General features: G+C 38.9%; 1 protein-coding gene across 1 annotated transcript; it reads right to left on the bottom strand.

The window, feature by feature from the left end:
* Positions 1 to 3,615: 3,615 nt before the first annotated feature.
* LOC133568476 (uncharacterized protein KIAA0040) lies at positions 3,616 to 13,795 on the bottom strand. Its single transcript, XM_061920432.1, has 2 exons — positions 13,513 to 13,795; positions 3,616 to 5,766 (listed from the first exon to the last, which is right to left on the bottom strand). Exon 2 carries the CDS (start codon positions 5,609 to 5,611, stop codon positions 5,258 to 5,260), a length of 354 nt encoding a protein of 117 aa, XP_061776416.1. The 5' UTR covers positions 5,612 to 5,766; positions 13,513 to 13,795; the 3' UTR covers positions 3,616 to 5,257.
* Positions 13,796 to 22,063: the final 8,268 nt, after the last annotated feature.

The following is a 22,063-nucleotide window of genomic DNA, read 5'->3' as shown; positions in this document are numbered from 1 at the left end:
AACAGTCCCCCCAACTACGTGACCAAACTGGAACAAAAAATATATATTCCCTTCTCAATTTACATGGTTTTTTTAACAAAGATAAAGTTAACATAAACTTGCATGACTTAACCCAAGGACATACCTTTTTAATCACATTATGTGTACATCATGAACTTATATTTATACATTATAGTTATTCATTCTCACCAACTATGTAATTATATATCAAATATACAAGTCAAAGTCACATCCGTTGTGTCCTTGGGCAAGACACTTCACCCTTGCTCCTGATGGGTCCTGGTGAGCGCCTTGCATGGCAACTCTCGCCGTCAGTGTGTGAATGTGTGTGTGAATGGGTAAATGTGGAAATACTGTCAAAGCGCTTTGGGCTCCTTAAAAAGGGGTAGAAAAGCGCTATACAAGTACAACATATTTACCATGTTGCTTCTGTCAGCAGCTACACAATATATTCGTAAAGTACATGTAGGTACAACAATACAAGTTAAATAAACTCACCTTTTGATGACATGTTGGATATTGTGCCAAACCAGATTTGTGTGGGCATGGGAGGTGAATCTCTTCTCATTGACCTGAAATTAAGATAATCCATCTAAAACCCACTGATATGAAGTGTCACAAAACATGAAGACCTCTTCTGTGACATCATCAGGGATGATTGTTTCTTTACAGCACTTTAGAAGTAACACACTTTGGATTGTTTTTACTGTTATGACCATAATAGGACATTTTGAAAGGCATGCACAATAAAATGGTCTCTGACATATTAAAATGTATCAATGATGAAATATTAACATTGCAAGACATGCCAATACGGCCTTTTTAGTTTACTAAATTGCAATTTTAAATTTCCCTGGAGTTTTGTCTTTGAAAAGTCGTGTAATGATGACGTGTACGCAAGACGTCACGGGTTTTTAGGAAGTATGAGCGCTGCACACACACACAGCTAAATGTCGTCTGCTTTAATGGCATAATTATACAGTATTTTGGACATCTGTGTTGCTGAATCTTTTGCAATTTGTTCAATTAATATTGGAGAAGTCACAGTAGAAAGACGGAGTTGGGAAGCTTTAGCCTTTATCCACACAAACACACGATGATTCCTACTTTAAAATTCCTGGAGGTGAAACTTTCTTATGGATCAGAGTGCGGTCAAGAGGACATGGATCCGGACCGAATGTCAACCAGCAGGTTTCGGTGAGAATATTGTGGTTAAAAAGTCAGTTCTTACTGGAGAAAAGCTGAGCTTGTGTCGTCCATAGCTACCGTCGACTCCCCTGAGACACTGCACGTCAAGACACCCGTGGACACACCCTTCCGACTATCAGGTAATATTAAACTCACTAAAACACTAGCAACACAATAGAAAGATAAGGGATTTCCCAGAATTAACCTAGTAAATGTGTCTAAAAACATCGGAATCCGTCCCAATGCAATCGCATTTTTTTTTTAAACATTTTTTTTTAAACTTTTTTTTTTGTAGTCCGTTGCTATCAATATCCTCAAACACGAATCTTTCATCCTCGCTCAAATTAATGGGGAAATTGTCGTTTTCTCGGTCCGGATAGTACTTTTTGTTGGAGGCTCCCATTAAAAACAATGTGAATATGTGAGGAGCCCCCACACTTGTGACGTCATCGTCTGCGACTTCCGGTAGAGGCAGGGCATTTCTCTTAGCACCGAAAGTTGCGAACTTTTTCGTGGATGTTCTTTACTAAATCCTTTCAGCAAAAATATGGCAATATCGCGAAATTATCAAGTATGACACATAGAATGGACCTGCTATCCCTGTTTAAATAAAAACATCTCATTTCAGTAGGCCTTTAAGAGAGCCCCAATTTAAGAGTGTTTTAGATAAGAGCAGTCTTTCGGCCAAATGTTATGTTTTGTTACGGCGGGGTCGCATGTTAATGCACGGATCGTTTCCCCAAGATGCAGACGAAACTCCGGAGGCCGTGTGCAGGTAGGACAATGATTTTTCCTCCATAAATCAGTCATGAACACAAACACAAGAATAAACAGAAAAGCGTACCGATAGCATGGGAAGGCATTGGGAAGCTTAGAACAGGAATAGGGATCAAAAGATATTCACATGTAACTTGTTGCATGGAGCAAACAAGACAGCCAGACTGAGTGTGGCGAAAAGCAGGACTAAATAGCTCTCTGATTAGTGCCCGGGAGCAGGTGAGCATCCCGAAACACGAATCAGAGGCAGGTGAAAATTATCAGCCCCCATGGAAACTAAGAAAACACAAACCCAGAGGTGCTGAAACAGAACTAAGGGAGTTTTTAACTAAACAAAACATGATCCGGGCAATGGATCATGACAGTTTTAAGTTGCAAGCAAAAATTTGTTATAAGCATTCTCGCCATTAGTTGGTGTAGCAAATGTTTCAGTGAACTATGTAAGATCTACTAATAAATGGATGTCATTCATTGAATTAAAGACACAAATAATCAAAAACATGACCGAGCGCGTCGCCAACTTCACTGCTAGTCTGTACCGTACTGAAGCAAATTGATTCAAATGCCAGCCAAGATTTTTAAAATAACATCTAAACAGCAGATACACTGTATATACAGTGGGGCAAAACAGTATTTAGTCAGCCACCGATTGTGCAAGTTCTCCCACTTAAAATGATGACAGAGGTCTGTAATTTTCATCATAGGTACACTTCAACTGTGAAAGACAGGATGTGAAAAAAATCCAGGAATTCACATTGTAGGAATTTTTAAGAATTTATTTGTAAATTATGGTGGAAAATAAGTATTTGGTCAACCATTCAAAGTTCTCACTGATGGAAGGAGGTTTTGGCTCAAAATCTCACGATACATGGCCCCATTCATTCTTTCCTTAACACGGATCAATCGTCCTGTCCCCTTAGCAAAAAAACAGCCCCAAAGCATGATGTTTCCACCCCAATGCTTCACAGTAGGTATGGTGTTCTTGGGATGCAACTCAGTATTCTTCTTCCTCCAAACACGCTGAGTTGAGTTTATACCAAAAAGTTCCATTTTGGTTTCATCTGACAACATGACATTTTCCCAATCCTCTGCTGTATCATCCATGTATCCATTTTGGTATATATATATATATATATGTATATATATATATATATATATATATATATATATATATATATATATATATATATATATATATATATATATATATATAATAGAGCTTAACTACGCCCCCTTGTGGTCTGTGCCGTCCACTGCCTCCTAAACATAACAAAAAAACGGACTAGTAACGCCAGGGAAGATGGACAAAAATAGGGTTTCTCGGCAAAAAGGTTAGAGAAGGCTGAAATGTATGGTTGGGACCCATTCACGTTCTCGAATACAATCGGAAATTATAAAATCATTTTGAAAAATCCAAATTTCTTCGACTCTTGAGGTAAAAATATCCTCCAAAACAAGGACAGCCAAAAACAGAGGCAAAAGAGTCACGGGTTGCCAAACCCTGCTGTGGACGTATGGGGCAGTGGCCATAATACTTTTGGATATTAATAGTTTTTCTTTCTTCCAGTAGACATGTGGAATTATTCAACACAGCCCTGTCAGTCAAACCATGCGATGAATTTCTAACTCAAAATTTAAAACAAAGAAGAGATCTGTTTTTTGTTTATTTTCTTATTAAAAAAAGTGAGACATCATCATGCGATATATTGCTTTCGACAAGTACGCACTCACAGTCACAGCCAGGTTTAAAGAGGAACATTATCACCAGACCTATGTAAGCGTCAATATATACCTTGATGTTGCAGAAAAAAGACCATATATTCATTTAGCAGATTTCAGAACTCTAAAAGGGTGAATTTGGCGATTTAAACGCATTTCAATCGTCCGCTGTCGGAGCGATGACCTTTCACCCGTGATGTTACAACGGGAAGCAATCCGCCATTTTCTCAAACACATTACACACACAAGTCATATCAGCTCTGTTATTTTCCGTTTTTTCGACTGTTTTCCGTACCTTGGAGACATCATGCCTCGTCGGTGTGTTGTCGGAGGGTGTAACAACACGATCAGGGACGGATTTAAGTTGACTTACGTGGAGTGTGCATCGATTAGCACAGCATGCTAATCGATGCTAACATGCTATTTAGGCTAGCTGTATGTACATATTGCATCAATATGCCTCATTTGTAGCTATATTTGCATCAAGTCTTTCCCTCCACCCACAAACAAACACATATCAATCAACGGATTCAAGTTGCACCAGTGTCAAAAGATGCGAAAGTCCCTCGTTTGTTCTGCACATTTTACCGACGATAGCGATGCTACGACAGAGATGTGTGGATATCCTGCGACACTCAAAGCAGATGCATTTCCAACGATAAAGTAATCAAAATCACAAAGGTGAGTTTTGTTGATGTTATTGATTTATGTGCTAATCTGACATATTTGCGCACGGCATGACTGCCAGCTAATCAATGCTTACATGCTATTTAGGCTAGCTGTATGTACATTTGTAGCTATATTTGCACGACATGCTAACATGCTATTTAGGCTAGCTGTATGTACATATTGTATCAATATGCCTCATTTGTAGCTATATTTGCATCCAGCCTTTCCCTCCACCCACATTTAATGCCAAACAAACACTTACCAATCGACGGATTTAAGTTGCTCCAGTGGTCAAAAGATGCAATCGTTGGTTAGAAGGGGATCGCCGAATAGCTTCAATAGCTATTCGCGCGATAGCTTCAGTTTCTTTTTCAATTTTGTTTTCGCTATCTGCCTCCACACTCCAACCATCCGTTTTAATACATGCGTGATTTGTTGAATCGCTTAAGCCGCTGAAATCCGAGTCTGAATCTGAGCTAATGTCGCTATATCCGCCATGTTTGTTTGTATTGGCATCACGCAGTGACGTCACAGGAAAATGGACGGCTGGATTTACAGATAGCGAAAATCAGGCACTTTAAAGCCTTTTTTCGGGATATTCCATGATGGGTAAAATTTTGAAAAAAACTTCAAAAAATAAAATAAGCCACTGAGAACTGATTTTTATTGGTTTTAACCCTTCTGAAATTGTGATAATGTTCCCTTTTAAAATGGGCTTTCCTCCCTGAATGCAGACAATGTATTTCAGATGGACGCTTCAACAACACACTCACACGCACACACTCACACACACGTCTGTAATAAATGTTTGTACCACAAACAAAATGTAAACATTACAGCACTGCGTGTCCTACATGGCTAATGGAAAACTACCGGCTATAACACTGATTTATTTTTTTATCTCCTACTCCATCGGCAAAGCAACCCGATCGGGTGTCATCTGCCCCGTCTTGACCGAAATCCACAAATCCTCATTATTGTTAGAATTTTTTTTCTTCTTATTCTTAATCTTCGATTCCAACGCTGCAGTCTGACATCCTCCACCTTCTCCTGCACATCGACAGCAGCATCTGTTGGCATGGCGACAGCAGCAGCAGTGGCAGCACACCAGCAAGGTGGTGAGAAGGACCAGGAGTGGGAGAGTGAGGAGGACCACCAGGCAGACGGTGTTGTGGACACCTTCCTTGTGTTTCTCCTCCACAAAGCTCCACAGCTGGTTGAAGAAGTGGTGGATGCTCTCTGTAGGAGGTTCCGCCATGGCTTTTGTCTCGTTGAAGTTGAAGTTCAGTTAATCCTTACAGTGTCTTTTTAAGGATGCGCATGTTGACATTTGGTGGTCAAAATCAAGCACCGATCCATCGACGGAAGTCACCAAAATGTGGCCTTTCTTCTTAGGTTAGTTGAATCTTCAGTCTGTGGAGCACAAACAACAACACAACGTGAGCACTTAATATCAATTATGACTATTAATCAATCAATCAATCAATCAATCAATGTTTATTTATATAGCCCTGAATTACAAATGTCTCAAAGGACTGCACCATTACGACTATGACATCCTCGGAAAAACCCACATAAGGGCAAGGAAATTTCACACCCAGTGGGACGTCGGTGACAATGATGACTATGAGAACCTTGGAGAGGACCACAAATGTGGCCGAAAGCAATGGATGTCGAGCGGGTCTAACATGATACTGTTAAAGTTCAATCCATAGTGGATCCAACACAACTGTGAGAATTCAGTTCAAAGCGGATCCAAGACAGCAGCGAGAGTCCCGTCCACAAGAAACCATCCCAAGCGGAGTCGGATCAGCAGCGTAGAGATGTCCGATACACAGGCGATCGGTCCATCCTGGGTTCCGACTCTGGACAGCCAGTACTTCATCCATGGCCATCGGATCGGGGGGGAAAGAGGAGAAAAAGAAAAGAACCGGCAGATCAACTGGTCTAAAAAGGAGGTCTATTTAAAGGCTAGAGTATACAAATGAGTTTTATGGTGAGACTTAAATGCTTCTACTGAGGTAGCATCTCAAACTGTTACCGGGAGGGCATTCCAGAGTACTGGAGCCCGAACGGAAAATGTTCTATAGCCCGTAAACTTTTTTTTGGGCTTTAGGAATCACTAATAAGCCGGAGTCCTTTGAACGCAGATTTCTTGCCGGGACATATGGTACAATACAACCGGCAAGATAGGATGGACTTAGACCGTGTAGTATTTTATACGTAAGTAGTAAAACCTTGAAGTCACATCTTAAGTGCACAGGACTACTGTCTGTTTTCCTGTCTCTCAGGGATACTGCACAGGAGTCATGCACAGCAGGTCTCCAAATGTTCTTCAGAGGACTAGAGGCCAGAAAGGCCTCTGAGAAAGAAATTTAGGTAAGCAGAGTGGAGACAATCCCGCTGCAGGTGATGCATGCGAACACGAGTCGCTAATGGCTCAAATCGGAGCTGCTATGCAGCAAAGATGGCCTTTTGTTGTCTGATTGCAACCATTTCCTCTGCCCTCAAACTGAAATCCTCTTGCTCAGGAGGTCTCTGCTGGAGGAGGGAATGTAAAGGCGATGGGGGGGAGAGGACTTGAATAAAAAGTCTCTCCTGAAGGCCTTGTGGACGCCATTTTTAATTAAAGATCCTCTTTGACAAGAGGTCTGTGCTGTTTTAAAAATAACTATTGCAAAAAATGAGAGAACACCATCCTCTGACAAGACTAATCTGTAGTTTTTGGCGAATCAAAGATCCCATATATGACAGGAGTGCCATGCTGTTTTAAAGCACCTACTTCCAAAAGCTAGTCAAAGATTCTAGGTGACATGAGCTTTAACCTGTTTTTAAGACCCTACTGCAAAAACAATGACGGTCAAAGATCCGTCATGCTACTTCCAAAATAAATGGGTTGTACTTGTATAGCGCTTTTCTACCTTCAAGGTACTCAAAGCGCTTTGACACTACTTCCACATTTACCCATTCACACACACATTCACACACTGATGGAGGGAGCTGCCATGCAAGGTGCCAACCAGCACCCATCAGGAGCAAGGGTGAAGTGTCTTGCTCAGGACACAACGGACGTGACGAGGTTGGTACTAGGTGGGATTTGAACCAGGGCCCCTCGGGTTGCGCACGGCCACTCTTCCACTGCGCCACGCCGTCCCTAAAAGCTAGTCCAAGATCCTCTATGACAAGAATACTAACTTAACTTGTTGTAACTGCAGCAGTTAGCGCTAAAGCACATTAGCATGAAGCGTGTGTTTGTGTCAATATGGCGCCACCTACAGTACAGGCCAGAAGTTTGGACACACCTTCTCATTTCAATGCGTTTTCTTTATTTTCATGACTATTTACATTGTAGATTGTCACTGAAGGCATCAAAACACATGAACACATTTGGAGTTATGTACTTAACAAAAAAAGGGGATATTTTTAATTATAAGTATTATAATATTATCAATTAGTGCGTGAGAAATGTATACAGTATATACAATATATATATATATATATATATATATATATATATGAGATAGGCTCCAGCACCCCCTGCGACCCCAATAGGGACAAGCAGTAGAAGATGGATTTATATGTGTGTGTGTGTGTGTGTGTATATATATATATATATATATATATATATATACAGATATATCCGTTTTCTACCGCTTATTCCCTTATACAGGTATATATATATATATATATATATATATATATATATATATATATATTAATATGATTGCAGTTGAGAAAGGCTCCATCACCCAAAAGGACAAGTGGTAGAAAATGGATGGATGGATATACAGCCCTGCCCCGGCCAAATTTGACCCAATGCGGCCACCGAGTCAAAACGTTTTTTTGGACCCCTGTTTTATATTCTAGTTTTTTCAAAATAGCCACCTTTTGCTCTGATTACTGCTTTGCACACTCTTGGCATTCTTTTGATGAGCTTCAAGAGGTAGTCACCTGAAACGGTTTTCACTTCACAGGTGTGCTTGAAGCTCATCGAGAGAATGTCAAGAGTGTGCACATCCGTAATCAGAGCAAAGGGTAGCTATTTTGAAAAAACTAAAATATAAAACTGGGGTCCCCAAACTTTTTGAGTCAGGGGCTGCATTGGGTTAAAACATGGATTAAGAAGGACAGATAAAAAAAAAAAATAATAATAATAAATACAATTTTAACTTGGGACTTTCTGCGGGCCGGATTTTGGACGCTGGCGGGCCGTATTTAGTATCCAGTTTGGGGACCCCTCATACAAAATACGTTTTCAGTTAATTCACCTTTTTTCGTTAAGTACATAACTGCACATGTGTTCATTCATAGTTTTGATGCCTTCAGTGACAATCGACAATGTAAATAGTCATGAAAGTAAATAAAATGCATTGAAATGAGAAGGTGAGTCCAAACTTTTGGCCTGTACTGTACAAGAAATAGTACTTAACTGCACCTGTTTTAGGGAAAAACTTTGAAGAGTAAGTGCGAGCAAAAAAGGGGTTTTTACTCGCAGACATCTTGCCAATACCTTCTTCCCACACACCTCAGACTCTCACTTGCTCAACAGGAAACAGCTCTTCAAGCAGCATGAGAAACATCAGACTTGTGTATTAGTGTATTTTAGTGGTGGATCAGCCAAAGACATCCATAAAGAAATCATGACTGCTGCTTTAACAGCAAGTCAAGTGTAGTCACTGACAAAACCTCTCAATAGACTTTCTCTGACATGGTGTTCTGGTGTTCTTTGTACTGGAAAAGAGGACTGATGGGGCCACAAAGCCAGAAAGGGGGCCGAGAAAATAGTTATGATTGGATGCAGGCTGCTTTTCCAAGGAGCATGTGCGACCTAAAAGAGCAAAAGTGGGGACAGAAGGCATGGCAGGAATCTTTCATGACTTGCCCCGAGCACAGAGTATTCAGACCAAGCTCATAGCACACAGAGTGTCGTCCTAACTGGATTTAATACACATTTTTAAAGTGGAGAAGAGTAGTACTAACGAGAATGACGAGATGTTAACGACAGAAACGAGCGAGAGGAGGAATCCACGTCGACAGAGAAGATGCTAATATGTAGGAGTTTTAAGGACCTAGTGCAGAAAATGCAAGTCAAAGATCCTCTGACTGTATAGTGACCTAGATCTAGATCTATACGACTCAGCTACTGAAACAAATGCTAGTCAAAGGTCCTCCAAATGACTAGACCAGATTGCTGAGTTTAGGATACATTTTTTTCTACCCAATGCAGCCCCCGAGTCAAGAAGTTTGGGGACCCCTGCTCTAGTATCAAGTGCAAATTAGGCGAGTCAACGATCCTCTCATAACAGTAACAGTGTTTTAGGAACCTGGATCAATAGGATATGATCACAATGCTGCACATTGTTGTTTAAAGGCCTACTGAAACCCACTACTACCCACCACATAGTCTGATAGTTTATATATCAATGATGAAATATGAACATTGCAACACATGCCAATACGGCCGGTTTAGTTTACTAAATTGCAATTTTTAATTTCCCGCGGAGTTTCTTGTTGAAAACGTCGCGGAATGATGACGTGCGCGCGTGACGTCACGGACTGTCAGAAAATATTGGCGCAGCACCATTTGTGACTAAAAGTCGTCTCTTTTTATCGTGCAATTAAACAGTATTCTGGACATCTGTGTTGCTGAATCTTTTGCAATTTGTTCAATTAATAATGGAGAAGTCAAAGTAGAAAGATGGAGTTGGGAAGCTTTAGCCTTTAGCCACACAAACAGACGGTGATTCCTTGTTTAAAATTCCCGGAGATGAAGCTTTACTATGGATCAGAGCGGTCAAGCAAACATGGATCCCGACCACTTGTCAACCGGCAGGTTTCGGTGAGAAAATTGTGTTAAAAGGTCACCTCTTACCGGAGATCTGTGGAGTTTGCGCCGTCCCTGCATCTGCCGTGACTTCCCTCAGACACTGGCCTCAAGACACCCGTGGACACCCCCGACTATCAGGTACTATTAAACTCACTAAAATACTAGCAACGAAATAGAAAGATAAGAGATTTCCCAGAATTATCCGAGTAAATGTGTCTAAAAACATCTGAATCCGTCCTAATGCAATCGCCTTTTTTTTTTTTTTTTTTTTCTAGTCCTTCGCTATCAATATCATCATCCACGAATCTCTCATCCTCGCTCAAATTAATGGGGAAGTTGTCGTATTCTCGGTCCGAATAGCTCTTGCTGCTGGAGGCTCCCATTATAAACAATGTGAGGACGTGAGGAGCCCTCACCCTTGTGACGTAAAGGTCTGCGACTTCCGGTAAAGGCAAGGCTTTTTTATCAGCACCAAAAGTTGCGAAATTTATCGTCGATGTTCTCTACTAAATCTTTTCAGCAAAAATATGGCAATATCGCGAAATGATCAAGTATGACACATAGAATGGACCTGCTATTCCCGTTTAAATAAGAACATCTCATTTCAGTAGGCCTTTAAAAGGACTCCCTGCTTAAAAAAACATCAGTCAAAGATCCTCTATATCAGTATTTCTTAAGTGAATTATGTGAAGTCAATTGTATGTATATAGCGCCTTTCTTTAGAAACTCTTTAAATAGTGGAATCCGGTATCTACATTTTCAAGTTACATTTAAACCAGTGTGAGTGGCATTGGGAGCAGGTGGGTAGGGTGTCTTTCTAAAGGACAAAGCAGCAGTGACTAAGGTGGCAGAGGCGGGAATCGAACCTGAAACCCTCATGTTTCTGGCACGGCCTCCCTACCAACCTAGCCGCCCCATTGTTGGACCGAGGGCACACCCGGGTAATGCATGTTTCCACCACTTGTGGCAGTAATGACGATGTTAAACAGACAAAAGAAGTCTGGAGCTGAAGTTAAATTAAAAGTTTCTAAAGCGCAACAATTATGACTAAAGTAGTGAAGCTTTATTTTCATTTCTACTTTAATATTATTGACAGTTTAGTTAAGAGACAGTGTCACTATCAATTTATTAGATTTATTTTAGCACAACATAATTGTTTGTACATTGATTTTGTAGCAGATATTTATGTGTCCTTTCTTATGCAGTAAATATGGTAAGTGCTTATTTTTCTAGTTTCAAAGTTTTATTTGTTAAATAGATGATAATCTTTGTGATTAACACACATTTTCAAATCATTTGACAAGGTTGGATACTTTAAGTAGGTTACATATAATTACTGAATACAATTAAGACCAAGAGTAAGATTACACATTTGGTGTTAATATTTGAGTGGTGCCCGGGGCCCAACTTTTCAATTACATAGGGCCCTGTCTAAAAAGTTTAGAACCCTTGCTCCAAATGGCAGGATCAGATTGTTGGTTTCTAAAAACCTACTACTGAACCTACTACTGTTTTAAGTACCTACTGCTAAATAAGATCCTCTGTAGATGACAGCACACCGCTACCGTTTTAAGGTCCTTACAGCGAAATAAACTAGTCAAAGATCCTCTATATATGACAGCACACCTCTACTGTTTTAAGGTCATTACAGCAAAATAAACTAGTCAAAGATCCTCTATATATAACAGCACACCTCTACAGTTTTAAGGTCCTTACAGCAAAATAAACGCGTCAAAGATCCTCTATATATGACAGCACACCTCTACTGTAACACTAGTCAAATATCCTCTATATCAGTGGTTTTCAAATGGGGGCACACGTACCCCTGGGGGTACTTAAAGGTATGCCAAGGGGTATGTTAGCAACAATTCAAAAACCCCTTTATAAATATATTTATTGAATAATACTTCAACAAAATATGAATGTAAGTTCATAAACTGTGAAAAAAAATTACAACCATGCAATATTCAGTGTTGACAGCTAGATTTTTTGTGGACATGTTCCATAAATTTTGATGTTAAATATTTCTTTTTTTGTGAAGAAATGTTTAGAATTAAGTTAATGAGTCCAGATGGATCTCTATTACAATCCCCAAAGAGGACACTTTAAGTTGATGATTACTTCTATGTGTAGAAATCTTTATTTATAATTGAATCACTTGTTTATTTTTCAACAAGTTTTTAGTTATTTTTATATCTTTTTTTCCAAATAGTTCAAGAAAGACCACTACAAATGAGCAACATTTTGCATTGTTATACAATTTAATAAATCAGAAACTGATGACATAGTGCTGTATTTTACTTCTTTATCTCTTTTTTTCAACCAAAAATGCTTTGCTCTGATTAGGGGGTACTTGAATGAAAAAAATGTTCACAGGGGTACATCACTGAAAAAATGTTGACAACCACTGCTCTATATGACTGTTTTGAATACCTAGTGCTCAGTTTTTTTTAGTAATTATTTAAAAAATAGTCACAACAGTGCTTTGTCTCTTTGTTAACCAAACTTTTATAGTTTCAGGGCTATCAATGTGTTTGTTCACAAAGAAGCTTTTCACTGAGCTGAGGTCTTATGAGATATGCTGATGTCCTAAAGTGGACTTATTATGCTAAACAAACGTTTTATTCCTAATGATACCTGTTTTTTTTGTATGTGGGATCTGCATTAGTCCTGAAACTTTAAAATCAAACCATGGTGGCATGGCAGAGAAATAAAAAAAACAAAAACAATCTTGCCCTTTTTTCCCACAAGTGACGTCATTGAATATCTCCATATAAGGTAGAGATTTACCCAAATAGCTTTGTAGTAGTCGTAGTCCGACCTAGTCAATAAGCCCCTTCTTTTCCTCTTGTTGTGGGGCAGAATTGTTCGTACATGCACATGCATCCGCCGCTTTTGCCATTTTTATTAAAAAGTGCCGTGTAGTTTGAACTTATATCTGTCGGTAGACTCGCTATGGAAGCGCTAAAAACTACAACATGGCTAACGGGGATAAGACGCAGTGGAGCCTTGTAAATAAAACAGCGAATTCTGGAGAGACGGTCAGAAAGCGGCTTGAAAATGGTCTGAAAAACATAATCTATGCAACATTTTAACCAAAGAACCAAGTTACATGTTAAGTAGACCACAAGGGAGTATTTAAATGTGGAAAAACAAATCATAATACGACCACTTTAATGGAAGTTTTGTGCGACTTTGGCGACACATGTTGGTCCACTACGTGCAAAATTTAGAGGATCCATCAGACAGGAGGAAGAAAACACTTAACATTTCAAAAAAACAAAACTAACTAGAGCAAGTTTTTTTCAAGCTGCTGCATCCATCCTTCTTACCTCCAAGTCAAGTGTCCTCCAGTCCGTCTTCAGCCATCGTCTTGTCTGCTTCTTCAAAGTTCTTCTTCTTCCTCACACACTGACACACACCCCCCCCTCCCACACACACACACACACACACACACGGTGACATGGCTTCACTTTCTGTTCCGGTTTTGCTTTTCCACTCATGTTCAACCCCCCCGATCTCCTCCTCTCCAAGACTGTGTTAGGAGGACATCGTCACTGCAGCCGGCCCACTTTGTGCAAGAATGGGCCCTCTGTCTCTGCCTGTGTGTGTGTGTGTGTTGGATTCTTGCGGTTGCTTTACTGTACTCACACATAAGCACCGAGTCAGTGACGTCACACTGAATCAGGGAGAGTGGAACCTTTAGGTCAAACACACACACACACACACACGCACGCACGCACGCACGCACACAAAAATATTTTGAAACATTTACTTCATCACAATGAAGTTTCCGCAGTGTTAACAAACACATCTCCACCCATTGAACGAGTCTAAAAGGGGAACAAACATGGGAAATTGAAGCTGCAAAAGTATGTGAACACTCTACCAGGTGAACAGTGCATGACGTGTATACACACACACACATACACGTACACACACACGTACACTCAGAGTGCCCTGCCTGTGGCATTGTGGTTAATGCCCATTATGGCTCAGTCGAGCAAAATGGGTTTTTTCATTCAAAGTTTGAAAAGCCGAAAGAGACGAGAAGCAAATGGGAAGTAGATTAAATACGCTAAAAGGACTACAAGTGACAGGATGTCACACTCGTAAAAAAAAAAAACACCCAGCTACGACAAACACACATCGTTCCTGAACACTGAATATGTGTAGGTTAAAACAATGAAGGTTCCTCTGGAAACTAGCGTGGATGTTGGTTGCCAAGGTGCAGTTTTAGCAGAACCGAAACCTTAGTCATTTAAATAGCAACAAAGAAGGCTTTCCTGTCAATTATAAAAGGCAGGGGTTTCAAACTCGTTGTTATGGAACTTCACATTAAATAATGGCTGCCCTTAGTAACAGTGAATATACATAAACATAAATGCATAATCGCCTTGTGATGTTATTAAGCATTTGATTGTTTTACTGTTATGTACAATAACTTTGTTTTATAATGAAAAGTCAAGCAGATATGCTTGCCTTTGCCTTCCTTGATCTGGACCCCATTGTGCAGAGCAAGGAAGGCAAAGTGCAGGTAAAAGCTTGTTTTTTCAAGGAAAACACAAGGAAAGGCAAAAATAAATCTAGTGCAGGATGGAAGTGCACAGCAGATTGTTCAGGTATGAAGCACAAAGACCCAACACTGGCAAGGAGGAACAGGTGTGACTAAATAGGGTGTATTAGCTAATGGAACGCAGGCGTGCTGAAAGTGCAAGGTGAGAAAAACAAGAAATCCAACAAGAAGTAGAACCAAAATAGGTACACCAGGAGAGGAGCAAAACAAGGGAAAATAGCGAAGAAAATCAAACGTATTATGTCGTTCGATGATAATATCGTATTTGTTGCATCCCTAAAAAATATAGAAGATTAAAATATATGCAATTTCATGCAGTTCATGCATTTTTTTCTGTCAAAATAATAAGAACGAATACATTTAGTAAGGAAAATCAAGTACTTTATTGACATATATTTGTTCAGGTTTTTGCGGGTCACATAAAATGATGTAGTGGGAAATAACTGATTAGACACCTGTTAGTTAGACACCTGCGATATGAAGAGAAAAGTATTGGGATAACCTCTTAACTGTGAATTGATTGGACATTGGTTGAAAATTTAGACCAGGGGTCGGGAACCTTTTTGGCTGAGAGAGCCATACAAGCCAAATATATTAAAAAGTATTTCGGTGAGAGCCATATAAAAAAACTTTTTAAGACTGAATTGTGATGACTGGTTGGCATGGTAATGCCGGGTTTGTCCCTCCGTGGATGCGATGACGTGAACACAACAAAAGGTAGGATGTTAAAATATTTATTTAACAAAAAGAGAGCTCTGAACAGAAATGCTGGAGCTAATAAAAAGGCAAACCAAAAACGCTAGTATGAAAACTAGGAAATACAAACAGAAAACTAAACTTGGCATGAAAGCACAAACGAGAAAACAAATCATCAGTATGAAAAACTGGAATAATCAAGTGGCATAGCGTGAGAGCTAGCGAGAATAAAAGTAGAAAAAGTAGCAGTCGTCACTTGTTGCGTGAGAGCAATTTATGAACCCAGGAAGAAATGAACAAAGAGGCTGTCTTAAATAGGAGGGTGATTAGACAAAACAGGTGTGTGTGGACTGGGATTGGCAGGTGGACTGATGAGTTACCATGGTGACAGGCTAAACAGGAAATAAACAGTCACTTGACGGAGAGTGATACCAGAAAGGAAAAATAACTAATATGTGTAGATACGAGCAGCGGATCGCAACATGAATAAAACAATGAGTGAATTTTTAAGTAAGACCAACACTTTTAGAGTATAATAAGTATCTTATTCTTTTTTAATAACACTGTTATTCTGAAGCTAACCAACAATAAATAAAATACTTCTTACCATTAATGGGACTTGTTGAACTGGTGCAGTAGAAACCGGATGGATGGATTAAAATGCATGAGAATGTTTTATATTTTGAACGTTATTTTTGACACTGTGATTACCAACGGAATTATTCATTACTTACCGTGATTTATCTGAGAGCCAGGTGCAGTCATCAAAAGAACCACATCTGGCTCTCGAGCCGTAGGTTGCCTACCCCTGATTTAGACAATCCTAAAAACTTCATTGGAACAATTTAGAGAAGGCTCTACGGGGAAGAAGCACATGGAACTCCATTAGGAAGATTTAAAACATAAATAATGTGACAATAATAATGATGTCACACACACAGCAAAGGAAGTAAGTAGAAGTCAAGAGCGCATTCACATATTTTTATACACATGTTGACTTACCTTGACCAATATAATATACTTAACTTTGATATGTAATGAATACTGCAATATACACTGTAGGAAGGTTTGCAAATAAAGAGTACAATGCACACAGGCACTTGTGGCGTGATCTACTAAAATCTAAATAACATGTGGTAAACAACATGTGCAAACTATAAAATGGTGTGTACTATTAGTGGGCGTGTTGCGGGTGAGTGATCTACCATGACTGCATGTACAATTGATAAGTAGTGCAAAAGTAGTGCAGACCGCTCTACTTAAATGAGGATTTTCCAGGTACTACTGGCAATATGTGTCCATGGAAACACTCATTTCCCTCCACATTCATGTTATAATGCTTTCCAATCTGTAGAGTTTTGAAATTTTGAAAAACCAGTACACATTTATGATTTGGAACATTTTCTACAATATAAAATCACAATCGATACACAACAGAATGTTGCGATCCATGACTCGGATCTTCACAAATTATTGTTTATTTTTCCATCTTTGTTCTTATTCTCCGTTTGATCCGTTTATTTCCCGTTTAGTCCATCACCATGGTTCCTTATTAGTTTCAGCTGTTACTCCCGGTTCCTGCACACCTGTTTTCTGTTAATCACCTTCCCTTTATAAGCCTTCCTCTTTTCATTCTTCTGCCTGGGACTCTAGTTTGTTTTCACACAACGGTACGTCTGCTTTGCACTTTTGCTTACGTGCAATTCCTGTAGTATTCTCGCGAGCTCTCACGCTGCACAATTTTATTTATTCTTAGCTCTTATGCTAAATGTTTTGTTTTCCCCTTTGTGTGCCTATGTGCCAGTTTAATTTACTATTTGTTTATCCTAGCTTTCATGCTAGCGTCTTTTGTTTGCCTTTCCTTAGCTCCAGTATTTTTGTTTTCTAGCACCTTTTGTTATTCAAATAAATAGTTAAACCTTACCTTTGCTGTGTTCTATTTCGACGCATCTTCGAGGGAATCGAATCCGGCACCACGATGCCGAACAGACGTAACACAGAACATATGTTTAGCGCTATAGTGAGGCGGTGGACCATCACAATACTGCAGCGCATTCATACGTCTGGAATGATCCAAACAGAATTAAATGCATATTGCCGAATATTTATAAATTGTACTGATATATCTCCTTAATACAAACCTGTTTCCATTTGAGTTGGGAAATTGTGTTAGAGGTAAATAAAAACAGAATACAATGATTTCTTCTTCCAGGAAGGCTGACGGATAGCTGTGGCACGAACAAACAAATCTTTCGGTGACCAGGCATGAAGCGAACAATGACGCCGGGCTGACTGACTGGCAAAGGCAGGCTTAAATAGTAGTGCCTCTGATCAGAAACAGGTGAGCGTCCCGAACACCAGAGGCAGGCGAAAACAATAAGCAGCCGTGGCAACCAAACAAAACTCAGAGGTGTCACAAACAGGAACTAAAAGAGTCCAAAACTAACACAAAATAACAAACAAATGATCCGGACCACGGATCATGACAATTTACAAAAGATAAACATAGTAGGCATTAGGCTACGAGGAGCTACAGTAGCTGCTTCACAACAGCAAAGCACACAATAACAAACAAGCTAAGTGTCCTTAATTGCACAAGATTGCAGTGTAAAACATAACATTTGTCAGTTATGAACGAATGTCACATAATTAAAGTTGCATATTACTTACAGATAGAATCTCTCCAAGGCAGAGGTGTTTTAGAAAGTATCCAGTAACAAATGTGTCAGCATAAATCACCTTACTGCATCATGAGCTTAACTTAATGAATTACTGTGGCCAGTAACTGCCTCTAAAAAAATATACCACTTCACTTCAACTTAAAGACAGCATAAGTCAATTCCAGACGGGAAATAATAGATAAGTTAGTGTTTTTTATACAGATCATTGTTCTCTGTTTAACAAATTTTGCTTCATCAAGTTTTGTCTTATCAGGGGTGGGCAAACTACGGCCCACGGGCCACATCCGGCCCGAAGGTCCCTTTAAACCGGCCTGCCAATTTTTTAAACAGAATTGAGCAAACATCTGTTTTGAGAATTTCTACAACAAAACTGGTACTAAACTTTGAGGCACTGGCAAAAACAGGTGACCAACAACTCTGCTCCCACTAAAAAAGAATGTGTTCACCCTTTAATACCAGTTTTAAATTTCTTTGATGACATGATATTGTTTAAAATAGACGTATTACGATTAAAATAGCACATGCGAAGAAACCTGCTCTTAGTTCTAACAGATATGATATGCTTTGAAACGCATCATGTGCCCGCCCGGCCAAGTAGCCCCTGAGCCAAAAGGTTTGCTTACACTTGTCTTAAATTTTGTCTTAAATAATGAAATTAGAATTTGTGCTAAATCGTATTGGATCAATAACGGTATTGTATCAAAAGTGAAAAAAGTATCTGTACTCTTCAAGGTGTAATTTTATTGATGTTATTATTTAAGTATTAAAATCAGTGTTTTGTTAGACTTGTAAGTCACCAAACTCAGTTTTTCGACAAAATGTCTTTGTTATCCCTTTTTTAAAGTACCGATTGGTCCATGTGCCACTCACTGTCTCTAAAAATATATATACCACTTCACTTCAACTTAAAGACAGCATAAGTCACCTCCAGATGGTAATAATTGATAGGGTAGTGTTTTTCTTACCTATCATTGTTCCCTTTAAACTAATTTCGCTTGATCAAGTATTGTCTTTGACATTTTACACGACAAAATAATGAAATTATGATTTGTGCTGAATTGTTTTAGATCCATATTGGTATCGTATCAAGACTGAGAACGTATCTGGACTCCTCATGTTATAACTGAATCGCCGTTATTAGTTAATAATTAATTTGAGTGTTTTGTGCAACTTGTAAGTCACCAAACTCAGTTATTGGACAAAATGTTTATTTTCCTTTTTTAAGTACTGATTAGTCCACTGTTTAAGCACCAGTATTGGATAGTATGTAAACAATACACAATACTAGTGTCTTAGAATGTATAAGATGCAGGACCAATTTGGGAAGAATCAATAGTACACACATTGTATTTTGACACACCTAAATTGTTTTTTATGATCATATTTATAGATCTGATGTCTTGCAAAGTATGTTTGGGGTATCCCTTGAAATAAATCCACTAGTTCTGTAAAAGAAAACCACATTGTGGTATGTAGCTAAAACCACACAACGTCACTACTTTGTGTGGATAGCTCGGAAGAGGGAATGCAGTTTCTTGAAAATGGATGAGACGAGCCCCATCATGTCTGCAGGTGTGCTTCAGCTATCTAAACCAAATAGAAACCCCAACACACACACACACACACACACACACACACACATACAGTGCAGCAATATTCCAGCTGGTGTTCGAGCTCGTCACTGTCCAGTCACCTCCAACTCCGATGATAAATAAGCCAGCAGCAGGCTCATGCTGAAAGTCCGTGTGTACAGTATTTTACATAGAAATGATCTCACTGTGTATTCATTTGCTGTACATTGTAGCTGCAGGGGATTTATTTTACACACGAATGCACGGTTCAGTACATGCGGAGACCTGAAGAAATTATGATTGGGATTCTTGGATTTTGACTGCTATAAGAATAGTGCAGATAGTGATCAACGCACAAGGACATTAAAGCACTTCAAGTCTGAAAAAGACAAGTCGTTCTATACAGTGTTTGGTGCCTATGTTTAAACACACCAGCCCATAGGGGGCGGCAAAAGATGTTTCCCAAAGCGAGTCAGAGCTTTTCTTCCTGTCACACTCACATACACAAACAAATAGAAGCAAATACACACATTCACACACAGGCATTTATAATCTGTAATATTACCAATTCAGGGCAGCACGGTGTAAGAGAGGTTAGTGTGTCTGCCTCACAATACGAAGGTCCTGAGTAGTGCTGGGTTCAATCCCGGGCTCGGGATCTTTCTGTGTGGAGTTTTCCTGTTCTTCCCGTGATTGGTGGGTTCCCTCCGGGTACTCCGGCTTCCTCCCACTTCCAAAGACATGCACCTGGGGATAGGTTGATTGGCAACACTAAATTGGCCCTAGTGTGTGAATGTGAGTGTGAATGTTGTCTGTCTATCTGTGTTGGCCCTGTGATGAGGTGGCGACTTGTCCAGGGTGTACACCGCCATCTGCCCGATTGTAGCTGAGATAGGCTTCAGCGCCCCCTGCGACCGCAAAGGGAATAAGCGGTAGAAAATGGATGGATGGATTACCAATTCATTTCATAAAATGATGTGACCATCTGGATCTGAATTTGCATAACAACACATGTATTTGTTATTGATATTTCTTGTAATATTACAATGTTGTTTTCTCATCACTCTAATCCTTTTTTGAGCCTCTTTAAATTATTATTATTATTTTTTTTTTATCATTACAATTTTATTCTCATAAAAACTAAGGACTTAACATTAAAATAATTCTCGTAATTCAAAAAAGGTATTTTCTTAATCTTTATCTCCGAATATTATGATTTGATTCTCTCAAACGTGCACCTTTTTTGTTGTCGCATTGAGAGTATTTTCTTGTAGATTAAAAAAATATAGTCTCATAAAATTTGGACTTTATTACAGTACATTTGCATTATTTTCTTTGTATTGTTATGAAATTATTCACATAAATTATGTATTCATTCTCGTAATATCACCAATGTATTTTCTTGATGTTTAATATTGTGATATGACTTAGTTCTGTTAATTGTAAAACTGTTTTCTTGTAATATTACAACTTTATTCACCAAAAAAATCTTAATTTGTTTTTTATTTTCTTGAAATCATTAATGTTTGTCTTTTAATAGTCCTCAAACATCGTTTCAATATCTTTGATTTCAAAAAAGAGCAGTCGTCCTTTAGTCAGTGTTTTCTTATATTCGGGGCGACACGGTTTTAATATGTTTACCATTGCGTTAACAACAGTTATTCTTCGTTTCTTGGCTTTTAAATAACATTTATTGAACACAAGTATTGGGACACCTGAGTATTACAAATACAAGAAGTGAAAATAAAACAAATGACGGCGTTTTCAGAAGTAGTCCACTCCTGTGAGAATACTTTCTACAAGATTTTTTAAGCATTTGTAGGATTTTTTAACTAACAACTAGAGGACATCTTGGCTCACAAGCTCTAATTTAGTTATCTCTAAAGGTGTTTGTTGGGATTAAGGTAAATCGTAATATTTGTACAATTTTTAAAATGATAACCAATAAGGCATTCAGTCAACACACACATTTTATGGGACTATTCAAAATCTAAATAGTTGTTGCAGCAATGGAATCCATAGGGGTCAAATTTAGAAAAAAAAATGTCTCTGGGGGCTGATATATCTGATTTTTAGGAACACTAGTACAAAACCTCACAATGATGTCTGATTGAATGCTAAAAACGTTATGACAGACCGCTTTAAAAAACAAATGGGCATTTCAAATTTTTTGCTGATTGAGACACCCATGATGTACATGAAAATAAAGAATGTGGGCTTTACAATATTAACTACGACCAATAAAACACTAAATATTGACAACATATGAAGGTAACACCCCCTCTCGTTCGACATATTTTACAATCAAACAAAAGGCAACAAAAATACAACAAAAACAGCGAAATATGAAAGTGAAGGG

The sequence above is a fragment of the Nerophis ophidion genome, linkage group LG14 (assembly GCF_033978795.1).
Source record: "Nerophis ophidion isolate RoL-2023_Sa linkage group LG14, RoL_Noph_v1.0, whole genome shotgun sequence".
Classification (NCBI taxonomy): Eukaryota; Metazoa; Chordata; class Actinopteri; order Syngnathiformes; family Syngnathidae; genus Nerophis; species Nerophis ophidion.
The sequence above is the reverse complement of the archived record's forward strand: the minus strand, read 5'-3'. Positions and strand labels throughout refer to the sequence as shown.